Source organism: Clinocottus analis, unplaced genomic scaffold (genome assembly GCF_023055335.1).
Source record: "Clinocottus analis isolate CAN_PGR_092001 unplaced genomic scaffold, fCliAna1.0.p SCAF_14, whole genome shotgun sequence".
NCBI classification, from domain to species: domain Eukaryota; kingdom Metazoa; phylum Chordata; class Actinopteri; order Perciformes; family Cottidae; genus Clinocottus; species Clinocottus analis.
In genome coordinates this window covers 8451336-8475832 of record NW_027175865.1, presented here as the reverse complement: position 1 = coordinate 8475832, position 24497 = coordinate 8451336, and the positions used below count along the sequence as shown (strand labels likewise).

At 40.3% G+C, this 24497-nt stretch overlaps 5 protein-coding genes across 10 annotated transcripts in view; 2 read left to right on the top strand and 3 right to left on the bottom strand.

Annotated features, from left to right (window-relative positions):
• Positions 1-425: 425 nt before the first annotated feature.
• LOC137784735 (naked cuticle-like protein 3) lies at positions 426-5573 on the bottom strand. The gene is made up of 9 exons (XM_068575624.1): positions 5549-5573; positions 5435-5461; positions 5281-5354; positions 2306-2360; positions 1925-2016; positions 1548-1643; positions 1257-1392; positions 980-1123; positions 426-856 (listed from the first exon to the last, which is right to left on the bottom strand). Exons 1-9 carry the CDS (start codon positions 5571-5573, stop codon positions 426-428), a joined length of 1080 nt encoding a protein of 359 aa, XP_068431725.1.
• gatad1 (GATA zinc finger domain containing 1) lies at positions 5342-8723 on the bottom strand. Its single transcript, XM_068575629.1, has 5 exons — positions 8256-8723; positions 7743-7865; positions 7498-7557; positions 7134-7317; positions 5342-7052 (listed from the first exon to the last, which is right to left on the bottom strand). The coding sequence occupies exons 1-5, from the start codon at positions 8433-8435 to the stop codon at positions 6862-6864; spliced, it is 738 nt and encodes a 245-aa protein (XP_068431730.1). The 5' UTR covers positions 8436-8723; the 3' UTR covers positions 5342-6861.
• On the top strand, positions 8290-13685 carry chrac1 (chromatin accessibility complex subunit 1). Of its 2 annotated transcripts, none has more exons than XM_068575632.1 (4): positions 8290-8578; positions 9129-9421; positions 9571-9697; positions 12513-13685. In XM_068575632.1, the coding sequence occupies exons 1-4, from the start codon at positions 8485-8487 to the stop codon at positions 12533-12535; spliced, it is 537 nt and encodes a 178-aa protein (XP_068431733.1). In that variant the 5' UTR covers positions 8290-8484; the 3' UTR covers positions 12536-13685. The 2 variants fall into 2 exon arrangements, with proteins under 2 accessions (XP_068431733.1, XP_068431731.1); XM_068575630.1 differs by lacking the exon at positions 12513-13685 and adding an exon at positions 10484-11477.
• si:ch211-57n23.1 (uncharacterized) lies at positions 11213-13969 on the bottom strand. Of its 4 annotated transcripts, none has more exons than XM_068575627.1 (3): positions 13785-13969; positions 12466-13055; positions 11213-11916 (listed from the first exon to the last, which is right to left on the bottom strand). In XM_068575627.1, the coding sequence occupies exons 2-3, from the start codon at positions 13017-13019 to the stop codon at positions 11775-11777; spliced, it is 696 nt and encodes a 231-aa protein (XP_068431728.1). In that variant the 5' UTR covers positions 13020-13055; positions 13785-13969; the 3' UTR covers positions 11213-11774. The 4 variants fall into 4 exon arrangements, with proteins under 4 accessions (XP_068431728.1, XP_068431727.1, XP_068431729.1 ...); XM_068575626.1 differs by having other exon boundaries at positions 12466-13036; XM_068575628.1 differs by having other exon boundaries at positions 12466-13013.
• Positions 13970-15078: 1109 nt separating this feature from the next.
• pip4p2 (phosphatidylinositol-4,5-bisphosphate 4-phosphatase 2) overlaps positions 15079-24497 on the top strand; it is a 10919-nt gene continuing 1500 nt past the window's right edge. Inside the window, exons 1-7 of one of the 2 annotated variants that reach the window (XM_068576379.1) lie at positions 15079-15377; positions 19623-19771; positions 19913-20019; positions 20173-20296; positions 20899-20973; positions 21596-21648; positions 23637-23727. In XM_068576379.1, coding sequence (XP_068432480.1) covers positions 15272-15377; positions 19623-19771; positions 19913-20019; positions 20173-20296; positions 20899-20973; positions 21596-21648; positions 23637-23727 — 705 coding nt within the window. In that variant the 5' untranslated portion in view covers positions 15079-15271. The remainder of the gene's footprint in view (positions 15378-19622; positions 19772-19912; positions 20020-20172; positions 20297-20898; positions 20974-21595; positions 21649-23636; positions 23728-24497) is intronic. The other variant, XM_068576380.1, reaches the window with a different exon arrangement.

Genomic DNA, 24497 nt, shown 5'->3' with positions numbered 1-24497 from the left:
ACTACTCTGCACAAATTTCTAAACATGAGTCTGTATTGTGGACAAATATAGCAAATAGTGGTTGTCTTGCCATTATTGAATAAAGGTTGTCACTATTATGCATAGAAGAAAGCATGGAAAAGAAAACATGGAAACAAAAGCATGGTTGTTGTGTGAATGTGAACAGACAACTGAGAAATGATTCATTGTCATTGTGTGTTCAATTGTACACATATTGGGGCAGGAAGACAAAATATGACTGTCAGAATAAATACATTGTCATTAAAAGCACTGTATATTAGTTCAAGATATTAGTATACTCAAACCACATGTGTTGCTACAAAATGTGCATTTAAATAATTGTAAAGCTAAGTGGAAATCTACCTGAGAGGAACCTGTCAATCTAAATAGCTACAGAGGTAGAATTCAGTAAACATTTAATTAACCTAAGGGTGGTGGTTATAGTGGTGATGATGATGATGATGGTGGTGCTCATGGTGGTGCTCGTGTCTTTGGGCTCGAAAGGACTGAAGATTAGAAAATATTTCCCTATCTGCCCCCGTTGTGGATCGAGAGCGCGAGGCACTTTGTACCCTAGAGCGAACCCTCTTGCTGTGACTACGTTGCAGGACGCTATGTGCTGCAGGCTGAGGCTGGGAAGGATGGCACCAGGAAGCAGGATGTTGACCATGTAATCTGCAGGACTTTCCTGGTCCTCCATTCCTGTCTTTCCCCGCTGACACAGCCTTGCTTTTCAGGGGATGAGAGATAAAGAGGCCTCTGGGAGACTCTGAGGAGATGTAGTTTTCTGTCATCACCACAGGGGGGTGCTTAGGAGCAGAGCGAGCATCCTGACTGAGCTCCTGAGAGATGGATTCTGGGAGGAAAAAAGAGGATTGAAAAAAAAAAACTTTAATAAAATTTTCCCTCTGATGACAGTTCTTGACATAAGTGTTTATTGACGGCACAAACCTATTCGGCTGTCGAAGAGTTTATCTACCTGTATTTTCAAATTTGGAGGTATAGTTTTCAATGCCAGCTAGATCCAGGTAGTGGTTTCTGCGTTCTATATTTTCATCCACACAATATAAACTTCTTGCTGGGTTTACTGACTCCTGAGATGCACTCTGGTTCTTCTCTGTTGCTGTTTGTAAAAGAGAGAGGGACATCATTGTCACAGTAGTTGAATACTGCTGGTCAGACACTTAAGATAATCTATGTGTCCCTCAAATTATGTCTACAGTTACCAGAGCCACAATAAAAATGTTTTTCTTTACCTATTTGTAAGATATTCTCAGGGTCAGCTGACGGAGTTACAACTAGCTTTATCTTCAAAGGTGTGGGGCCACCGTGAGGCTGCTTGATCGACGCCTCTACAACCTCATACATGGAGTGCATCAGACTGGTCATGTCCTGCCCCCCCCCCCACCACACACACACACACACACACACACACACACACACACACACACACACACACACACACACACACACACACACACACACTCTGAGTGGAACAGCAGAGTAAATGGGGCTTAATTTGAACATTATGTATGAAAGAAACCTACTTCTCTGGTGACCTTGCCACTGTTGTCAAAGTTATACAGTGTAAAGACCCACTCCTGTTGAGTGTCCTCTTCAGGCACCATGTTACAATCTGTGACCTGTATGTGCACATATCGTTAGGAAAACAAGCTTGTATTTGAGTCTGTATTGTATTTGTAAATCAGTTGAATTCAAGTTTAAAGTAATTTATGTTGTGATTTCACCCATAGGGCTCAATACATGATTAAAATACATTGGTTCAGTGTAGCGTAACTTTACAAAGAGTCAATACTATAATTTTGCAGACAAACTAGAATTTCACCCATCTGGTAATTCAAGTTGACCGGAAAGTACAAAAAGGATTTGTTGCAGGGATACACACACACAAGCACACACTCACATTAGCATGGCTGTTCCTCTTCTTTGCTTGTCTATTGACCTGGAAGTGGATGCTGTTACCTCTATCAGGTGTCTTCTTTGGTGGCAGAACCACTAAACAACACACAGAGCTAGACTATGAACATTGTTATCCAGTAGACTCACAGTTTGAGGCCAACTATTATAATTGTGTTAACATACTGCCCACTTCCCCTTGTTTTAAATGTTAAGCAGTAAAGAGTAAACTAACAGAATCCAAAGGGGGAAATTTCCCCACACAAACATTTCACTATTTCCTTTTCACCTGGTAAAGAATGGAGGTGATCTATAAAAGTGTTTGTATCAAAAAGCTCTGATAATGTACTACATCAGTAGGAGCATGTTCAAACAGTTTTCTACTCACCTTTCAGGTTGCAGTTACGGTCAGACCCGTTTCCCCTCAATTCTACGTACAAGTTCTGTTAAAAGAGTCAGAGTTTAAATCAACAGCGAGCCCACATGCAAGAGAAGGAGGGAGAAAGAACAAAGGATGCAATGAAGAGCTTTTCATGTCTCATGAGTGTGAGGATTGGTCTCCAGATGTGAGCAATGCTGAACATCTGAGGGTTTTGTGGCTTTCTAGAAAAACTGTCATTGACTCCTTCCGATTCTTGTCAAGAAAATGGCATGTTCAACATATTTGATCAGATGTAGCAGTGATGTGAATTGTTCTTCATTTTCTACAGAAATTAAAATACTATATTATAGTTGAGACATTGAGACAGTAAAGGAGCAAGAAAAGGAGCTCCAACAAGACTCTTCTCATCTCTCAACACAACAATCCATCACTCACATCACACTGATGCCCAGGCAGATGCAGATGAGTGTGCGCCCTCACACCCAAATACACTCTCGCACCAATCTCTGTCAACACCCTCGTCGCTCTGCCGGCTGTGAGACTTTGATGCTGGGTTATATTTCAGGGAAAAGATCTTGGAAAGTGGGAGAGCTGGTGCAGGTACACAGAAAGGTGTCCACACGGTGGAATCAGAATTCTGTTTTACACTCTCATTAGACATCAGCCTCCCATGCGTCCATCCCGATATTACAGAGTTTCAAATGTCGGCAAAACAGTAGCTGCCTTTGTCCTTGCAAGAATGTCCAACAGCCTTTCTGATAACTTGATACCTGGAGAGGAAGTTTCTCTGTGGGGACGCAAACATGGAGACCTGATGCTCTGGTGACTTCAGTACTCTCATATTCATGTCAACAAGTTGCAGTGACTTTTGGTTTAAGTGTATAAACAACAGTATATGAATTATCAAACAACCACATAGAAAAGTTAAAAAGGTATCATGAAAAAAAATCTATCTTATCAAACCAATCAGAAAACTACAAATTCTGGAGAGCTTTTCTAATACAAGAGGTTCCTAGAGGAACAAATTGGGCTTCTTGGTTGGATTTTAGCCAAAGTATAATCCCCAAAAAACAACTTTATCAGCAGTTAAAGTAACGTGTGCACACTCAGCACAGAAAAACATAGATACAAATGTTATGAAGTGGATTGAAAGGTAGATTCCAAGTGCAAACTAAATAACAACCGAAATAGTCGAAGTAAACACAATTTGAGGCTGAACAATTAATGATCATAAAACATTTTTTCATAAAGTTACGCAAGTCGGCTTCCCTTGAGCGCACGCACACACGCAGACTCTAGAGATTACAACAAACAGGTTTGTTGTCGACACCTGAGCCACAGCTATTTGACAGGTAAGTGTGTAAATATTCAGCTCTTCGTTCTGTGTCTTCACTGTTTTACTGAAAGCTGGAGCACTGGTTAGCTTACAAACAGGAATACGCAAACAGTTCTCTAATTATCTGTTATTTTATTTTTTTAAAACATCACTTTATTTTAGCAATCACTTTTTTATCTGTGGAAAACTATTAACATTAACATGTTAAGTAATGGGTTTTATATCAAGAACACAAAAATAAGGTCAAAGTAAGACCAAAAGTAGACAGAAATCAACATTAAATATCTTATAAATTATGACGTCTTTGCGGTTTACAGTCCTGGTGTCATGGTGATTTAAACAACATTAGCCTGAAAAATCTAATCTCAGGAAGATCTCATACCATTAACAAGCACAAAAACTCCACCACAACTTTTAAACAACTTGGCAGAGTCAGCATCTTTTTCCAAAATGTGGAACTTTCCAGACCTTCCATACAGGACGTCATGAACCTCAAAACAAAAACACTAGGGGAGAACTCACACAAAATGTTATGACTATTGCATTTGTGCTAAAAGATGAAACAGGCTGAGGAAAATGGCACGCTTCTTGTTTTTCTATTTTCACCGTTCCATCATTTACTGTTTCTACAAGTAACCTTTGAAATCTGGTTTCATATAGTCAGTTTGTTTATGGTTAATAGAACACTATGTGAACAGTTTTTTTTACAGTCTTAGTTCAATAAAACATAATGAAGAGGACATTGTCTCTTAAAAACTATATGTGAATGCTTCATTAATGCCAACAGTCTACATGTGATGCCATTTGCGCAATCAAACTCCCACCAAACCCCCACTCCCCACCTCTTTTTCCTCTCCCCCTCTCACAGTCTGTCTGACTGGAGAAGGAAAGCAGTACCAGATGTGGAGACTTTTTTTTTTCAACTGGATATAAAGACCCTGCTGTTTGGAGGGGGTGGTTGTGTTGCACTTCATAGACTTGGAAGTCTCTTTATAGAGAAGGAGGAGTAAAAGGCGGAAGAATAAATATACGACTACCTACTAACAGCTTTTATGTCTCTTGGATTTGATGTGAGCAAATACGATCTATCCCAAAACTGGCTTAACTGACATGAAGCTGTTGGGACTGCAATAAACCAGTGTTTTCTTTGCTTCTTTCGTCTGAATGGAAATATACTTTCACAAATTGTATACATACAACTCTAATACATTTAAAAAGATGTCTTAGAGGAGAAATTAGCCTTTTTAATTTGTATTGTGTAGATCTTATTAATATATAGTCAGGTCCATGCTTTTCCTCACTTCATTCATAAAAGAAAAACAACTTCCCCACACTCTTTAAGATTATGAGTACATATCTTAAATAAATAATCATCCATCTTATCAAAAACATCTATAACTTTTGATGTGATTTAAAATGTGCACAGTTTCAGGTGATTATTGTTTCCTTTCATCACAGCTATCTGGTGATCGATCAACAACAGAGCATGTGTCAAAGAAAACCTATAAGCACCGTGGGATCTCTGTTTGTGCAATCCTCGAGGTTGGTGCCCTCGGGGTTGACTTTTACTTACGTCTGTATGTGTGAGACCAATAAGATGGAGGCTATGCAATAATCCTAAAAATAATAAAAATACATTGTATACCTCTGTCAGCTTTGTTTTGTGGATGCGCTCCAGCTCGCGTTGACAGGTCAGCACATTGGAAACCAAACTACCACCTGCAGAACACAAGACTAAAAACTAAAAACTCAAGTAAAAAACGATGTTGTTTGTACAGTTTCAGTGATGACTGGCTTACCTTCAGGACTCTGTCTGCGTTTCGAAACTGTCCAATGAGAGAAAAGAAAATATATTGAATTTCATCTATTAAAAAACTCATAACATTTTGTGATGTCATAAAAAAACACCCCACCAAGTTTGGACTGGAATTTTCCCATAATTTTCCCTGTTCATGTGATCAACAAAAGTTAAAAATGTCCAATCGATACGGGGAAAAATAAATGTGACATCGATGGAAGAAGCGGCGGGACACTACAGAAAACAGGCGAGGTGACTCCTTTGAAGTAACGGAGCTATCCAAGAGTACAGATGCAGAGCGAGAGAGTTCATCCTTACGCACTTCCTTCTTTGGTTGAAGTCGGTTAGGACGACACACGTGACAAGCTGTAGAAAAGGTAATGAAGCCCCATTAGTGAATATGACATGCAGATGCGAGATGTTCTTTTCACGCCAATATGTTTATTTTTCTGATTAATTTAAATGTTTTACTCGATTAACTGTTGGCTACTTAGCTTACATAATTTAATGGGAGGAGATTGCTTCTGCCAAAAGTCCCCGTCTGGTCAAGTTTAGAAAAGATCATCGGATATGTTATAATAAATCCTTTCTCGCAGAAAGAAACAATATAGGTAACAAGTACTACTAGCCAATCACAGCTCAGTGGGCGGGACTAGTGCAATATCAATAATATATATAATATACATTGGTTCAACGTAGTGGACCTGCTACCTTACTGCACGTATCCTTACATTGGACTGCTGGCACAGTATTTTGGCTCATATGCATATGAGTAGTGCAGCGGTGTGCATGATTTACGTAGATGGCATCTTAATTATAATCTGCATTATCTTGATGCTGTATTCAGGAGAAAAATATGCTTTGACCACTAGTTTTGTTTCCACATTGCAGAACCATCATCATTTTTACAGTCTCAAGTACACACCACTACAGAATGTCATCATACAACTCACCTATAAATGAGGTGAAGATTTAGTGGGTGCGGGATCGAAGGACACATCAGATCTACATTTGCTTCAGAATGTCATGCTTTGACACTTAACTTGCACGGCAATTACAGTTTTTCAGTTTCCATCAATGTAACTTTGCAAACAGCATCTAATTTTTGTTGTCACAATTGAATTATATTCACAGTTTAATTCACAAAATGGAAAGAAAAAAAAGTAACATTTTCCACACAGCAACTCAATCAATGAATAAACCATGAATATATGTTTTCTGAAACAATCGCAGACAAAGTGATGATGGATAAGAGCTTTCTTGTTTATAACTACATAAAAAAGTAATGGGTAAACAATTTAATTGAAATTACAACTGGTCTGTGAAGGAATGGCTGTGGCAAACCAGTTTTTAGTTTTCATTATGTTACATAAATGTACATGCGTCCGTTTAGAAGAAACAGGCTGAGGTCCATATCACACAGCTGTGTTAACTGTTGCCACTGACAGATTCTTTGAATGGGAGGGCTGGTGTCGGTCCTATGTGAGTCCAGATGTAACCTTTTTCTGGTCGGATGGGGATGGTCGGGAACGGGGAGCTCCGTGACTTGAAATATTCAGAGGGGGCGTGACACACAAACTCCAGGTACTCCATCTTTCTAGGCAGATCCTCCTCTGGACCTATTACAAAACAGACTGTTCTTAACTTGTCACAAAAATGTCTTGAAAATAGTGAAACTAAGTTGATCTCCCATTGCTCACCAACAATGTATGTCCCAGGATCAAACATGTCCTTTGGGCTGGCCTGCGTAGGGATTAACCAGGTCAGTGCAGCACTCTTTTCACAGTACTGGTCCTGCACGAATCCTCGAATCTGAGCGTAGTATGGCTTCCCGTCTTCCTCATCCGTTACCTTGATCACATCTCCTGTCTGGTAGTATACACCCTAAGGATACAAGTATAAATATTAAGAATGAATACAGTTCTTTCTCTGCATAACTAGATGAAGGTTTAGTACAACAGTAATAGTTGAAACTGCAATAAGATGTAAAAATGTTGACCAGTAAATGCTTTCAGATGAAAATGGTTAGATTAATTAGATAGTGAGTCAGATTAAACACCATACCTTATAAAATACAGATTCTGCTGTGATGATTGTTGCAACAGATTCTGGTGCTTTGATTGGCTGAGGAAATAAAATCACACACACACACACACACACACACACACACACACACACACACACACACACACACACACACACACACACACACACACACACACACACACACACACACACACGTATTAATAGCACAGCACAATAACAAGATAAATGGAAAAATGTGCTGATAAAACCCATGTTCAACTTACATTTTTAAGTTTAAATATGTGTCTTCTCCCCTTTCCTTTTGTTGACACCTTCTTCTCAGATGCAGGAGCTTTGTACTTGGTGCTTCTCAGCCGTGCAGACCTCCTGTGAATCTCCTGCTTTGACTAAAAGAAACACAAACCAGGTATTTATCGAAGCTTCAAATTAGTGCAATGTGCCCAGCTGTGTGGACTTGTTATTTAGACAAACAAACTTGTCTTGCCTAGGACTCGGTGGAATTTACAGCATCAACACTGAATTTGAAACTGTCCTCCAGTCCTTGCATACTCACCAAGGAATGTATTATAATGAGTAAAGATAAATGCCCTATGATGCTGTTTAGCTTGAGGAAGTACTTCTTAAAAATGTACAACACTGTTCTGTAAAAACAGTTCACATAGAGGGAGGTAAAATAAATGTAAGAGTGACGGTTCCCTGTAAAATAACCACAAAGCCTAGGTTGCACCCAAGAGGAACATTAAACGTGAAATGCAAATTTACACACAGTAACCAACCTGCTTTCCCCCGCCATTGCTGGGCTGAGTGATGGAGGACATGGAGGGTCCTGATGCACTGCCGCTGCAGCTCTTTCCGGTGCAGTTGTTGCAGAGGATCTCTCCCTGGTTTCCTTTCTTCCACATCGAGGAAGAGTTCGTCTTGCAAACAGCACAGCATGGTTTCAAACCCAGCGGCATCGTTAAGGATTAGTAAAAGGGGAAATGAACGTTACTCCAGTGCTCAACAATGAGACGATGGCTGCTCGCTCAGCTGCTGCTAACTGTGCGTCACCAACACCGCTCTGACGTGACTCCTTCAAATGGCACAAACGGAGAGACAGGTATGTCCTCTCTGCGACAGATATGACAATAGATTATTTGCAATAATTACGACAGCATCTAATTGCAACTCAGACTGTATATTTTCGCAGCCAAATCACCGCCATTGCGAACGCCACTGTTTCTTCTTCGCCTTTTTGACGTCGGCTCTTCTTCGGTGGTTTGCGATTCCTTAGTGTAGTGCCTCCATCGGACTGGATGAGACTGCACCGAACTCAACCTGTGTGTTGAGCTTTTATTGTTGGACACAAAATAAATTGTAATCAATTATTGATTGTTTAATACAAAACTAGTATTACGGAATATAGTACAAATATTCAGGGGGGAACAAAAATGAGTACACACATGTGTATGGGTTTAGTAAAACAGTCACTAATAGAGTAATGCATTTTTTGCCCTAAAAGTAAGATGAAAGATATATGAAAATAATAGTAATATTGAGACTTTGTGTGTGTGTGTGTGTGTGTGTGTGTGTGTGTGTGTGTGTGTGTGTGTGTGTGTGCGTGTGTGTGTGCGTGTGTGTGTGTGTGGGTAATTTTGTTGCACAAACAGTCGTTTGGGACTCCACTCCAGCAGGCGGCAGTGATCCCGTGAAACGGCCATTAATGCGAAGAAAAGAAGAAGAAGAAGAAGAAACGCGTCACTGTCCAAAACATATTTCAAGTTCCGCGACGCGCGAGTGCTTCATAAAGATGTCTCAAAATACTCTGGACAAAGACGACCAGTCGTCAACTAACAAAAAAAACAACTCCCTTCCAATATCCAGAGTGAGGTTGATAATGAAGAGTTCCCCCGACGTCTCCAGCATCAACCAGGACGCTCTCTTCCTCACCACCAAGGCAACAGTAAGCCGCCGTAACAGTACCTCTGGCTGCAGGGGTATTAGCTCCATACAGTCGAGGATTAGTAGCACGCTGCTAGCGTCCTGTAAACATAGCTGCTCCATTTCACGTTTGAGTGTTCTGCCTCGCTAACTTGTGTTGTGTTGTTGAAGGAGCTGTTTGTGCAGCACCTGGCTGTGACTTCATTCAACAACGGTCCCGGTAAAGATACCAACTCTCTGTGTTACACCGACCTGGCTAACGCCGCAGAGGAGACGGAGACCTTCCACTTTCTCACAGGTGAGACCCAGCGACCGCCGGGTTGAGCGACAGAGACTTCCTGCAGTGTAATGTTGGTCCTTGCTAACTCTTTACTACTGAAGCATTAAACGTCAGAGTAACTTGGCGCCTTCCAAGTTATCATGTAAGTTATGGCCCTTATACCATGATTGTGTGTGTTGGTGTACACCTAACTCAAACTAATGCAGTCCAATGCAAAGACCCTGCATTACATCTGATATTCAGGAAAGTTACTATCAGCTATATGGTTTATGGATGCAGGATTTTGTGGTTTTGTGTTGCACATTTATACCCTCATTGATATAAATAGCTCTAACAAAATATTAGAAATGCAATACATCATCACAAACTCCAGCCTACATAATAATCATGAAGTTGAATCAACACCTCTCTTGAACAGTTTCAGAAAATACAGCAGTAGGATTTTGTTTGCAGTATATTGTTTGAAAAAAAAAAAATTCTCCAGGAAATTTGCTACACGATGCCATACATTAATATTACAATATCCAATGAGAGGATTTAATCCTGTACATTTATGTAAATTTTCAGCAACATTAAAGTGGTTTATATTAGTTTAATTTTTCAACTCTAAAAGGTTATTTATTGTTCCTACAACCAGTCATTACCCATTCAGACACTGTAAACCCTGTTTCACAGCACTTCATATGGCTTAAAAAGTTGCAACAGTCAGGGACGGCATTTTACAGCGACAGTAAGAGGATAAAATCTATGCAGTAATTTTGATGCGGTGTACTATTCTTTTTTTCTTTTCTTTATTTTTAATAGATATCCTGCCTAAGAAGATCTTGGCTCGAGATTATTTTCAGTCTTTGGAGCAAATGCAAGAAAACGACGAAGACGCTGACTTTTAAAAAAGGACATTGGCTGCATCTCACGTCCGGGGAGATGTTATCAAATGTACATGTCCTGTCATTCATTGAGCGGTCTGGCAGAAGACATCCTGAACTTTCGCAATGCTTTCAAATACACTGAGAGAGTTCAGCTGTCGGGCTATTGGAAGACATTAGTGGACATTGAACTGAAAGTAAAGCCACAAATAGGAACATGTGAAGACTAAAGAGATCACCTTCAAATACAAGAACACATAGAAGTTGTACTGTATGTCTGAGATAAATACTTGATGCCAGAAATCTAAATTCGTAACAATGGCCTAAACAAAGTCTTAGATAAATCATAATGCAATCATGCCTCAAGATTTTGAAGTTTTAGGATTGGCCTGGATTGGATCTTTTAAAGGTTTTCCGGTAACAATGTCTTATAAATGTTGTGCTTGTTTTGCATGCACAACAATTGGGAGGAGTAAATGGTTCTCTCTTAACTTGCAGCCCTCTGTGAGCTAACTTCATGTAACAGACCAAGAAATAATATTCCACAGTTGTGAGTTTTAATTGCCTTTTAAATATGATTGGATGAACACTTTATTTTACAGGTGCTGTCAAACATTGATTTCAAAGTGAAAGGTCGACGTTATTGATTCTAAGTTATGCATGCTAGTTTTAAAAGATATTTTCAGGTTTTATTTACAAGTAGTTTATCATAAATACTGGAAAGTTGTTTAAACTAACCAAAAATACAAATACCTCTTTTTTCCCATTTAAACTACAAGTGAACATGCTGCATCTTTCCAAAGGAAAATTTCGGCCCAATAGATGTGAATATTTAAAGTGTGTGTATATAGCACCTGACCACATCATCTTAATGCATTTGCAAATTATTTGTTTAGATTTGATATTAAAATAAAAGTTCATGCTGTCTTATATTCATGTTGCTCTGCATGTGTTTTACACCACAACCAGACATTTGTGGAGCTGTTCTAGCTTCACAAATGTCTTGAGGTTTTAATAGAGGCAGCAAGTGTGACCATGAAATCTACATATGGAATATGTCTGCTAACTGAAAATTTAAAATGTGATTTATTTTGGTGCTTGGATGGCATAAGGTGCATATCAAGTGTTTCCAACAGTCCTGACCATGCATGCATTTGCTACATTGTTGAACAATAAGGCACATGAATACATTGATACAGCACAAGTAGGACAATCGGTCCTTGTTATGGTCACTGCCGGATCAGTTTGTGCAGTCGTAGCTGCATGTTAAGCAAAGTATTCTCTAAAGTAGACAAATGATTCTCCAGGATGTTTGCCATGTGCTCTCTTCCATTGATGGCGTCTCTTGTGTTGGCAAGATGCTCCTTAATGCTGAAAGGGATGAAAAACCACATTTATTTCAAACATTTACACATGACTTTGCACGAGATTGTATGAAAAAAAGTCTGTTTCACATCTAATAGAGAGAAAGGACAGAGTTGCATTAATTGTCTGCAGCTGTTTTAGTGGCAGAGCCTCGTCTCAGCAGATGTTCAGCCAGATGACTGTTGGGAAAACATTTGAAATGACTTAACTGTTTGTCTGGATGCTGTTTTCACTCTGTCATCTTTGGCATCCAGGCAGCATTATGTTTAGACCAAACAAGTAACACTGATCCGGAGTTTCTGCCTCACTAACAATGATTTAGGAATAATCCCACTCGGATCAGAATTTACCAAAAACTTAATTGATTTGGCTAGGAACATATACATATGTTCTGTTCTTACATAATCAAACAAGAAATCAGGGCTTCACATTATTTCCACTTCATTTACATCACGTTTTTTTTTATTTAATTAGCCCCCTACAACTACAATAATTTGTACACAATCTCTTAGATTACTAAATTCATCAAATAATCCATAAACTTCCAATGCTCACCTTGTGAAGATTCCATGCTCCTTTCCTTCTTTTCTTGTCTCCTCTAGAGATGCAAACTCCTTCTCCATAGTCTGCATAGTTTCTACCGCACTCAGGTGGTCTGAGTGGATGCCCTGGACCTCCTCTCTGGCTTGAAGTTCGTAGGAGACCCCTCCCTCCTCCACCCCGCTGGTGGTAGACACAGCCTGCAGGGCCGCCCTGTTCTGGAGGACAAGCAGACGGGACTTGGCAAACTCCTCGGGTTCAACTATGTTTTCCCAGCAGATTGCAGAGGATGGTGGTAACCAGAAGCGCTGAGTGCAGTTGACTGGTTTTCCGGGGGTCTCTGTTATAAAGGGGCTGTCAGCAGGGAAGCTGTGGAGCAGGTGCAGAAGAGACGATCCAGAACCCCACTCCCAATCCTCAAGGTCTGGTTCCCCCGACTGTCGTTCAGGGGCTGAAGTAGGAAGAGGCCCTGCTGCCTCTGCACCCTCTGCTGGGAAACAGGCCCCCAGCAGGAGGGCGCAGGACAGGCAGAGCCCAGCCCTGCTCACTGCCCCCTGGAGCATCTCCATGGGCAGAAACACGAAGGCTAGATCAGAACCGTGGAGCTGTATTAATGTTGACACGCACACACACATAGTTGAAAAGAACATCTGTTGGCATCATGACAGAGGTTATCCGCTACGCTTTTTTTCTCCACTGTGGTATTTTCCTGTAACAAAGCTATTTTATTTATTTTTTTACACAACAGTTTTACTCTATCTGCAATCCAACACTATTTTTGGAAGTGAATGAGCCATGCTAGATAACCTAAATCTAATAAACTAAAATATATGCACAATCCCATGCAGTTTCCAGACAGACTGTATTCTGCATGTGAAGGGATGGAGATCTTGATGGGCCAGTAAACTTCAACTTATGTATAAAGTGAAGAATAACAATGACACTTTTATTTGGCATAACACAGTCAATACAGGCAGCTTCAAAATTAAAGTATAAGTCCTGTTACATTTAGTAAACAGACACAAAAGGTTAATTGCAGCTACACTATTGCCACGTGTTTCTCCATCAAGAACATGTTTAATTCGTTACAATAGTTTATAAAACGGCAAAAAAAAAGCTCAAGCAGAAAGCTAGGTTATGTTTTACTGCTTATGTCTGAAGGCTTTACTCTCATTGTGTTAGCTTCATGGTTTGCCGGCAGTAGAAAGTTAGGAAGGGAAGCATCACAGCTAACCCGAAACTCCTTATCACTGCAACATTTTTACTCCATTAAAACATCCTTTTCCTCAAATACCATGTTCACGCATGTCTTGTGTATGCAATTGTCTTCTTACCTTGTAAAGAAACGACAGCAACGAAGCAGTCAGCGAGTGCTGCGACGCTCCTCCGTCGCCTGAAGTGTTCGGAAAAAACGAGTCGTCTGCAGTCTTTGAAAAGCGATGTGAATCACTATTTACTGGCCCGGCAACAGCGGAGCCAGGAGCGAGCAGTTTCCGTCAGGGTCTGTGCAGTAATTGAAGGAAACTTGTAGTCTGGCTGGAAATCTGTCACTGACTTACAAGTACAAACACCAGACAGGCATGCTGCAAAGAGAAACTCCTCTTTCCAGTTTCAGGAATTTTATGGAACCTATTCTTAAAAAATGTAAATCAGTTAATTTGCAGCTTTGTGTTCATGTCAAGATTTCAAGGGAGTGAATCGGTAAATGAAGTAAGTGTGATGCTTCAGGAATTTATGAGACGTTTTACAATGTCCTAAACAAAATGCTCTAAACATCCTGTAATCCTAGATGTGTATTGAAACAGTTTGTCATCAGTTCACATACGTCGTTTCATCCTGCTGTTCAGAACAAACACAAACGTTTAAGAAAGGACCCAGACTTTGGTCTCAAAGATTGATACTGAACATCTGTGTTTGTTCGTGAGTCTTTTGAATGAACAGGGAATGAATTCATGTAGCCTGAGGTTTACACCCTGACATAAGCAACAAGGAATGGGAGGGACGAAAATTGGCGAAACTATCAAAAGTGTTGTAATGTTAGGGGAGGAGTGAACATGAAGCGCGCGCGCGCGCGCACACACACACACACACACACACACACACACACACACACACACGAAGTTTATCAGATGAGGAAAAACCCATGTTTTTGGCTCAATGCCAGAAAAATAGTCAGTGACAATTATTGTAGTGCATTTGAAATGTAAAAATTAGTTCAACGCGCCAACTTTCAACAATTTGTCATTTTTGTCTCCGGTAAGTGGACATAGCTTCGCTTGAAAAGATCACAAGACATTAAAGTTGGTCTAAAATTATATTAGATTGTACAGCACCAAGTAATCCTACAGTGACATCTAGTGGCAAACAGTGGTAATCGATGCTTTATTGGCGTATCGCTGTATCCATCCATCAATCAATACAACAATATTCCGAGTCCCCGCAGAACATTTTACATCGTAATGTATGACAATAGTCACTACAATGTGAAAAATCCCCTGCGTGCGTTTCACACAATTGAATTCAGGACATAATCTTTGCACTAAATTCCATCACAGTACTTCATGCGTGCGGCATTGAGCTCAGCGCGCACGAGCGCAGCCCATGCCCCGGGCCGTGTCGGCGAGGGGCGGGGAGAGGGGATCACCGCGGAGCTCCTCCCTCCTCCAGGCTGCCGTCACCGGGGCTGCTGGACCGGAGCGACTCGGCATCAACAACCAGCCGCCGGCTGCTCCTCCGTGCTGAGTGAAGCCTCGGTGCAGCCAGGCAGACTGCCCGACTGCCGTCCTCTGCCCGTCAAGTCCCGCGGTCCACAGCTAGCGACATGGCCTCCGACGGCATGGACGAGCGATCTCCGCTGCTGTCGGGTCCCAACTCCGAGAACGTGACCCCCACTGCTCCCCCGTACCTGCAGGATTCAAGTCCAAGAGGTAAACACACGACGTGTAGACAGTCCCGCTGCCTGCGTGCTGAATCATTCTTGGGCGTATCGGGTTTGTGCGTAAATAAAAACTGCAGCGGTGCAAGACGCAGCGAGGGCAATCAATGCGCAGCTGAGAAAAAGGTGGAGCTTGCACTGTGAGAACTGGAGCAGTGGGTTAGAGAAGAGGGGCCTACAATAACAGCAAGCTTTGTTTTTACTGCAGATATGCTCTCAACGAGACTCGACGGGGCCTGTAATGTTTTGGCTCTTTACCATCAGAACAGGTAGCCCATGAGTCGTGATGTGGCACTGTGAGGCCTCGTTGGATGTGAGCTGTAGTGTTGTTGATTGATGGGGGGAGAGATGACCCACTGCAGATGAAGGCAGCCAAATAGCCTTTTGTCCCAGTTGCAAATCGACAAAAGGCCCAGATGTGTCCCTTGTAGATGGGATCGAACCCAAAGCATGCCAGAATATCATAACGTGTGACATTTAGCTGTCAGTGGGCTTATTTGCATGCAAAATAGAATGTAAACGACACATAGTTGGCCTTGATCTTGCAAAGATAGTTTGAATATATTCTAGCATCTTCTACAGTACAATACATGTGCTTGAGCAGCCAGGAAACTGACACAGTGTCCACATTTTGCTTAGTAAACAGCTGAATGTAGGTTATACAGTGATGCATGCAGGGCTGAATGACCCGGGCAATTACTGCACATAAATCTACAGTCCACTCAGTTTGAGAGCTGCTGGGAGGACTGGCCTTTGCACTGAATGTAGTCCGATTCTGAATTTATGTAGTCGCAGATCAAATCTCATGTGGAAGTTGGAGACATACACAAAGACACATGCTATTTCTTTTGTCTGGAGGCATTACTAAATAACCCCCCCCCCCAAAAAAAGATTCCCTCTTAGTGTTTTTACAAAAACATTCAGATCAGACTCTCACATCAACGGATTATGTTTTGTAGTAATATAAGCAAAGTTATCTGCAGACAATGCTCTAAAGTTTCCCCTCATTTTACCTTTTTTGTAATGGGCTTTCTTGGACATGTCATAACACGGTTTGTTCTGCTGCAAATGAATGGCTTCATTGACCGCGTAATGCTCTTTGCAGAAAATTGCAGGACAAACGGATAATAGCAAGCACAACACAAGTGATGAAATTTATATTTTGTTGTTCTGACGCACTCTAATCTTGCAGAGTTCATATTTCACCACCGGATTATTTATAAAGACCTTAATGCTGGACTGTAATAACCTGTGAATTGATAGCTACAATGTCTCAGCACCGACTTAGTAAAAGCCGAAATGAATGTCAGAAAATTTCATGGCCCAGTTTCTCCTCCCTCCCTCTCTGCAGTCTGGATTATGGCTAATTCTGTTTCTTTGGGTTTGTTGAATCCTCTATCAGCCGATTTGCAAAATGGAATAATCAGAGTCAAAGAAGCCAAAACTGAGATGATACTTTGACTAATAATCAGCTCCATCTAGGAAACTGAGTGAGTGAGCTGTTATTACGATTGAGTGAAATATGTTATTATGTAGAAGTGACTGCAATCTTTGCTGTATTGATTCCCTGAATATATCTTCACAATCTTAAGTACTCCAACTCATTTCCCTGATGATTCCCTGATGATCAGAGTCTTCAGGTTTTATTCAGCTGTATCTGGTAGAGATTCACTGCTTGCTGTATTCACAGTGTGGTGGTGATGAGGGCCGGCGACCAATGACCACCTGGCTGCATCTCAATGATTAGACTGGCACTGTGCTGGATTTAGTTTTCACCTGCTTGACGTTTTTGCACACAAATGGCAGAATGAATGCAACAAAAGGCTGTGCAAACCTTCTAAGTGTTTGTTTATCTGAAGCTGTATGCATCTTATTCATTCTTTAAAAACACTGAGTCACTGAGTGACATGTTCCTTCATCACGGTCAACAGGTATGTAGTTTATTTTGAGTCAGAGGTGTCAAATTGTACAATAAAGAGGTGTCACCATGTACAAGAAAAGACAGTGTCCCCAACAAATAAACTATTTACTCCCTTTTGAGTCAATGGCCTGTTTTTAACGAGTCACATGTTTAGCATCAGTTGATGGGCCAAGTGAGACAAAATCATTCTTTATTTATTTAAAGAAATCTTTTCATGGGTTTTATTGACGATAACAAAAATACAGAGCCATGTCCTTTAAACTTTTTTTAAAGAGAGTTTCATGTCGCTTAAGGAACAGAAAGCAGAATAAAAATAATAGAAAACATCCTGAGCAGCTTGTGTCCAACAGTAGCTTTCCAGTCACCCACTTTTCAACACAAACCACACGTCACGTAACCACTGATGGCTTCAGCTAGACATGATCGGGGCTGCATGCTATGGTGCTGCTGGGGTTGTAGCACCGCGTCCTCTCGTCTTACCTCTGGCTCCGAGGACAGCCGGTGAAAACCTATAGCTGCCATATTCAGTTTCAGACATGCATTAGACAACTTCCCAGCAGAGAGAGAAGCGAGTAGAAACAGGCCTCTCCTGACCCGGTGGTGGATAACAGAGGGAGGGGCTGACTGTGTTCAGTATTTTTTTCATGTATTTTTATTTTTATACATTTTAAATAAACTCGGCCAAGTAGAAATTAATCACCATGCTGCCCGTCCACAGTGAGAGTGTCCAGTCTTTGGCATACTTTATTGTATTTCTAGCCACATTTGCCCAATCGTAGACGGGGTGTCCCATCTGTCCCCGTGGTGTCAACTGTACAGTGTCTCTGAATCTCAAAGCCAAGCACGTTTACCTCTTGACTTGTCCCATTATCTCATTCAGAGTGAAGGAAGTTGGTAATTTGTCAGATTAGATACCTCCTATGTGTTTGGTCAGTAGACTTGGATGAAGACCTGAAAACAGCACAAGAGATATACTCTATTGCAATTGATTGTCATTTGTTGATAGCCACACACACACACACACACACACACACACACACACACACACACACACACACACACACACACACACACACACATATATATATATATATATATATATATATATATATATATATATATATATATATATATATATATGATCAGATATTTTTTCAGGAGTAAATTACAACAATAAATCACAAACCTTTTTGAAGGTTGAATTAAATGTTTTACTGGAGCTATGACAGATCGTAAAGTATGCTCGACTACTGCAATAGTATTTGTAAACTTAGTCACTCGTGAAAATCTATGGATTAAAAGAGTAAAACCCTGAACAACACATGGAATGTAGACTAATAACATAGGTTACTTTGGGATTAAATGGGGCAGAGTTCATTTGACTGGCAACTGGAGTTGGATCACAATAGTTTTCAGACAATAAGAGATTCTTTTCAAAGTCTGGCCATTTAGTTAGATTGATTACACTTGTTTATAAAACACAAATTAGTGGCCTGTCTTATCTTCCTTTCTCACCCAAAATATTTAGGAGCTTATTAGCCTCGTTAGCAGAGACATTTTAATAGCTGCCCATCCAACTGATGCACTAAGTAAACATGTCTGAAACCTTTTATCTCCTCAATAAATGTGTATGGGTGGGACATCTTATTTGTTTCTTTAAAGTCACAAACAGTTGGATTCTATCAGACATAAATTATTTCTTTTTATCCATGTATTTATGAATAAATTGTGAGGCATTTTCTGATACTTGTGTGCGATCACATTGGGATCTTAAAGGGCCCTTTGTTTCTTTCTTAAACAAACAGAGTGGTGCTCGGCTGCTGACAAAGAGAGAGGAGTCACATGTTGAGCAATCAGAGTTGTACACAGGCTGTCATGCGCAGCAGTGTTTCCAGGCTGCTACCACACACTCGGTTTAATAGTTATTAAGAGAGACATAACTGAATAACTTTTATCTTATATGCCTTTTTGAGTGAAAATGATTCCTATTGGTAAGAATTGTGATTGTTGTTTGTTTTGGCCTTGTGTATTGTTGTGGGTAGCTTAATATAAAATTAGGGCTGCAACTAAAGATTGTTATTATCCGTTAATATACTTATTATACAAAATTAAAATCCACTTACTTTCACAGCTTTAGCTGCATTGTGTAGCCGTTATTAACCAAGAACATTTTGTCATTACATTTAATTTTGAATGTGATGTGTAATCTTGAGGATCCTGTTGATTTGGTCTGTATTAACGTCTGAGGTTTTATAGACGCATGCAGTTAACAGTTGGCCGTATGTTGTGTGCTTTGCCCTCCTCCTCTTTTCAAAGCCGAACTACCTCCTCCCTACACAGCCATCGCGAGCCCCGATGCCGGCGGAGTGCCTGTCATCAACTGCCGCGTTTGTCAGTCGCTCATAAATCTGGATGGAAAGCTGCATCAGCACGTGGTCAAGTGCACTGTCTGCAATGAAGCTACGGTAAGCATCATTTTGCATGATAAAACATTTGTCAGTGATCAAGAGAGAAACCTTTTGCTTTAAAGGCCAATTATTTGACAATGTCCACCTTTTTAGAGCTGTAGCAGATGTTGATGTGGATTTTGATATGTTGCCTTCCAGCCCATCAAAACCCCCCCAACAGGGAAGAAATACGTGAGGTGTCCCTGTAACTGCCTTCTCATCTGTAAAGACACTTCCAGAAGGATAGGATGTCCTCGACCAAACTGGTAGCGAGCAGAGAAGTTTACTTCTTTTACTAAGTCAAAAAAAGGCAACTTTTTAAAAGCGAATCCAGACCTTCCATGTCATCAACACTTTTATATTCCTGCCTCGGCTCGGTTGTATTTATAATCTTGTCCATCTCTTTGTTCCTTCGACAGCAGACGGATAATCAACCTGAGCCCAGTGATGGTGATCCCAGAGGAGCAGCCCGCCCAGCCGGCACTGCCTATCCAACCTGAGGGGATGCGGGTGGTCTGCGGTCACTGTGGCAACACCTTTCTCGTGCGTAAACCCACCAAGACGCTCAAAATCTAAACCAATCGCAACCAAAGTTGTTCAATACTTGTACAACATTTAGTGATATACACAGAGGATTTTCACCAGTATTATAGCATAGTTACACAGGTTTTCTGGGTTGTATAGCCTATTCAAGTTAATCCAAAGCACACATAAGAGCTAGATCTTCCTCTCCTGTTGACTTTTTTTCTTTGTTGAAATGCAAATAGAATATGATGTTTGCAAGTGGCTGGCGTGCATTTGCTGCATGTTTCCTTTCCTGGTCTATTTTATAATCCCAGTTGATAGCAGTGTGGTTGCAGCCATTCGCAGATTACTCCCATCTTAAATTCAGTTGTTTTTCCTGCACCGTGTGTTCCAGATCAGTATTTTTGATATGTGTTTGACATATGGTATTTAAACATGGTTTGAATACCATATACCTCTATTTGTCCTGTTATGTATTAATAAAAGGAGCCGAGAGGTGTCTCATTGAAGGGAGACACATGCAGAACCTGAGGTATCAAGTCAGTGTGACACACTAGCATGTCAAAATCAGTGGTATTATCCTCTTAACGTGTGCAAATTGTTGCTTGCGCCGGCTGTAGGGCAGTGAGGACGCCAGAACATCCCACCCAATGTCTGGCCTCCCCAGCGATGGCTCTCCCCCAGTACAACAAGAGGTTGAAGAAGCTGGTCATACTGGCGGACATATTAACAACAGCCTAACCTGCTCCAGTTTAATCTGCGGCCTTATTTACACGGGTGATAATATTACTTTGTAGACATCTGGCTATGAAGAGAGCTTCAGTTAAAGAGCAATATTGTATTGGTATTAGTGTAAAAAAAGAGGAATAAATCAAGATGTTTTGGCCTCAATTCCTATTGAGTTTTTCATTCCTTCTCTCTAGCCAGATGTCAAAAGTCACGTATTAAACTTGTGTCAATAGGACCTAAAATCTTTCTAAACTGTGATGGAGAAACATTTTTGTAACACTGCTTTTAACATCAAAACCCTGAATGAAAGAATTGTATCTTTACAACCCTAACTAAGATATCATAAAAGTCATTTTAGATGCTAATTTAGCCAACTTTTTCACATTTTCCCCAATACAGAAATAATAAATAGATGCACAACCTGCAAACCATCATAACTATCATGTAAACTCATTCCAACTAGATCTTGTGTTGATTGTTCTTGATACAGTCTGATGAAAGTGTTTGTTGTAGTTATGTGTTCACATGTGTGTGTGTCCATTCCGCTGTAATGTAACTAAACAGTGCTTCTTCTCTGTTTCTTCACAGTGGATGGAGCTTCGGTTTAACACGCTAGCCAAGTGTCCCCACTGCAAAAAAATGTGAGTCCATCAAACATCAAACCTCCATTTAACTCACTACACAAAGGTGGAAAAGTTACTGTTGCAGTGAGTTTCACTTTGTAGCTCCTACTCATGTTATTTAGCTGATCACTTTTGGTTTTGGAGGATTTCATTCTCACCATTGCAGGCAGCCGTTGTTTTTAATCTTTGTGTGATTTGAAAATCACTTAACTTTCTTAAGTGTGAAAAAACATAAAATGTGCATTAATTGTTATCAAAGTTACATAATTCTTTCCTGGTTTTACAGTTAACGACTAATTTAAAAGTGCAATATATTGGATTCTGAATATTGATATAGCAGCAAACAACTATTTGCTATGTATACACAGATATGAAGCCGCTCTCCCATTTAAATTGTATCGTTTTCATGTAACTTTGCAACAAATATTGATGTAGACTTGGATGTCCTTAAAATAGTTTATAGATTTGATTTGCTTAAAATATAAGATTATAGTTTTGTATTCAAGGGAGGAGAATGCTTTAAATACTAAAATCATTGGCTTTCCTTGTCTGCATTGGCATCAATTCTCAGTCATGTAGGGCTGTGATTTGGTATGAAATATGAAATATGGTATGCAAATGTTTGACTTTCAGCTCTTGTTGCTGAAGAAGTTTAGTTTGTCTTTCTTTATGGTCACCGACCTCTAGAGGTCTGGACTTTGTAGTTCTTGAAAGAGAGGGGAGTTGATGCAGGCTAATCTAGACGTGTGACAGGAATTAGAGCCTAGACTCAATACTTGTCGTGGTAATGATGCAGGAGGGTTGAGACATGTTGGATGGGCTTAAAAAGGTCTTAAAGTGATGACAGGAATTTTATATACAGTGATGCTGAGACAACAGACTTGTCTTAGAATAACAACTTGCTGTCTTTGCCTCTAACTCTGTCTCTTATACCTGCATCTTTGTCTAAACCTCATTGTCTGTCTCAATCTTTGTCTCTGTACCTCTTTTGCCATCCCTCTCTTCTTTTATGATAATGTAACCGTGACGTCAGGAGTAAAAGGATAATAAGACATACAATAGACTTTGTTGCCTCAACTCATCTGGGAGTCCATCAAGACAATAATTGTGTTTGAAGCGAATGGCAATAATCTTCAATTTAGACTGTGAAACACTAGGGCAAACTCCCTTTGCCCTAGCAATAGAAATCAGAACAGTGACAGATGAAAGACCATGGAGTTAGGATTTTACTCATATACTTAAAAGGAACCGATACTTTTTGGTACAGCAGCACTTCACAGAGGAAAACCCCCCGAACCAGTCTGTTTGTCTCCTTAATTCTTGTTTTGCAAGTTCTATTTTGCTCTAAAATCTTTTAAAAACATCCTTTGAATGAAGGTCTGCTCCATGTATGCTCACATGTCAAATTAATGAGTGTCAGGTGGCACAATTGTGAACTTTGAGTTGAACAAAGAGGAAACGTAAAAGCAGCAGAATGAGTATGAGAAGGTAAGACATCAGGTGATCGGGCTCCCCTTAAGCCATCCGAATACCAACAATTCCTGAAGAATGCTTGAGTCCCGTCACATGAGAGGCATGTGAGAGCAGAGAGGGGGAGGAAAGTAAAGACATGGTTAAGCCAAAAAGAAACAAAGAAAATGTTGCCAGCCTTGTGCTGAGCAGCAGTCAACTTGTGCTGTGATGCAGTCTGGATGTTGGGACATGTGTTGCCCATGTGACTTTCCTCCGGTGCTTTCATGTACTGTAAAAGAGGAAGTGAGAGATCTTTGGCTGCTGGAAAGTGAGATCACTTGGAAAATGGGAGGAAATCACATCAGTCAGTGTCATAATGAAACTATTTTACGACACAAAATGTTTCAAGTGTATTTTTTCAACATACAAATATAAAAAGATATAGAAAGATTGAAACATTTTTTTCTCACAGCACCAGTATTTAAGACAAACAAAACATGAATATCTTAAATGTATGACTGACCTCTGCTTCTCTCATTAATCTCTTTGTGCAGATCCTCTGTTGGCAGTGCGCTCCCGAGGAGGCGTTGCTGTGCTTATATAACTGTAGGAATGATCTGCATTTTCATTGGAGTGGGTTTAACTGTAAGTACTGTCTTTGTCTTGTTTGTGTTCATTGTTTTTAATAAAAGTAACGCTTTCAAAACAAAAGATGCAAAGTGTGTCACAATGAAGGCAGGAAATATTGAGAGTCAAGAGCTTCTGTCTGTACTTAAGCTGGATGCTATGCTAACATGGAGCAGCATGAATGGATTTGAAACGTCCGTCTCCCTTTTTTGTTGTTTTGCAATTTGAACCGAATATTGTCCAAAATCATTTCTTACAATGAGGTCTCTGGAAATGTAGACACTGTTAACATGCTGATGTTTACACAAAAGCACAGTTGAAACATTTAACCTGATGACAACACCAGATAAAAGTCAGGGTTTTAAAGTTATTACAATTCATCCCGACAGGAATATGAATGGATGGATATTTGACTCAAGTGCAGGAGCGTGCTAAATAAAAAGTCAGGGGATCAGAAAGGACGGCAGCTTTCATCTTCTGAGGAGCACAGAGCACTTTTTAATATTTCATGTCATGTAGAGATATTGAAGTCTGGACCAAAGTGGAAGACCAACCGACGAGCAGACATTTTCACCTATAAAGCCACACAGCCGAGATCTGGACATCTTTAAGTACTATATGGTCACAACCCTTGAAAAATGTGTTTCACAGTGTACATAGACTATGAAAAATAAGATGAAGTAGATGACTGACTGATGGAGACTGACATCATTTTTTATTAATCCCTCTTTCGCAAGATAAAACAATAATAATAATAACTTTATTTATATAACTGCATAAAATGACAT

Excerpts from the sequence above, each read along its gene's own strand:
- LOC137784735 (XM_068575624.1), bottom strand. The coding sequence starts at position 5,573 with ATGGGAAAATTCCAGTCCAAACTTG. Across the intron at positions 5,462-5,548 it reads AAAATTCCAGTCCAAACTTG|TTTCGAAACGCAGACAGAGT; the intron begins GTGGGGTGTTTT and ends CTCATTGGACAG. Across the intron at positions 1,393-1,547 it reads GTGGCAAGGTCACCAGAGAA|GACATGACCAGTCTGATGCA; the intron begins GTAGGTTTCTTT and ends GGGGGGGGGCAG.
- gatad1 (XM_068575629.1), bottom strand. The coding sequence starts at position 8,435 with ATGCCGCTGGGTTTGAAACCATGCTGTGCTGTTTGCAAGACGAACTCT. Across the intron at positions 7,558-7,742 it reads ACATATTTAAACTTAAAAAT|CCAATCAAAGCACCAGAATC; the intron begins GTAAGTTGAACA and ends TTATTTCCTCAG. Across the intron at positions 7,053-7,133 it reads TCCTGGGACATACATTGTTG|GTCCAGAGGAGGATCTGCCT; the intron begins GTGAGCAATGGG and ends GTTTTGTAATAG.
- chrac1 (XM_068575630.1), top strand. The coding sequence starts at position 8,485 with ATGAGACGATGGCTGCTCGCTCAGCTGCTGCTAACTGTGCGTCACCAA. Across the intron at positions 8,579-9,128 it reads TGGCACAAACGGAGAGACAG|TCGTTTGGGACTCCACTCCA; the intron begins GTATGTCCTCTC and ends TTGCACAAACAG. Across the intron at positions 9,422-9,570 it reads TCCTCACCACCAAGGCAACA|GAGCTGTTTGTGCAGCACCT; the intron begins GTAAGCCGCCGT and ends GTGTTGTTGAAG.
- si:ch211-57n23.1 (XM_068575625.1), bottom strand. The coding sequence starts at position 13,100 with ATGTTCTTTTCAACTATGTGTGTGTGCGTGTCAACATTAATACAGCTC. Across the intron at positions 11,917-12,465 it reads GAGCATGGAATCTTCACAAG|CATTAAGGAGCATCTTGCCA; the intron begins GTGAGCATTGGA and ends CATCCCTTTCAG.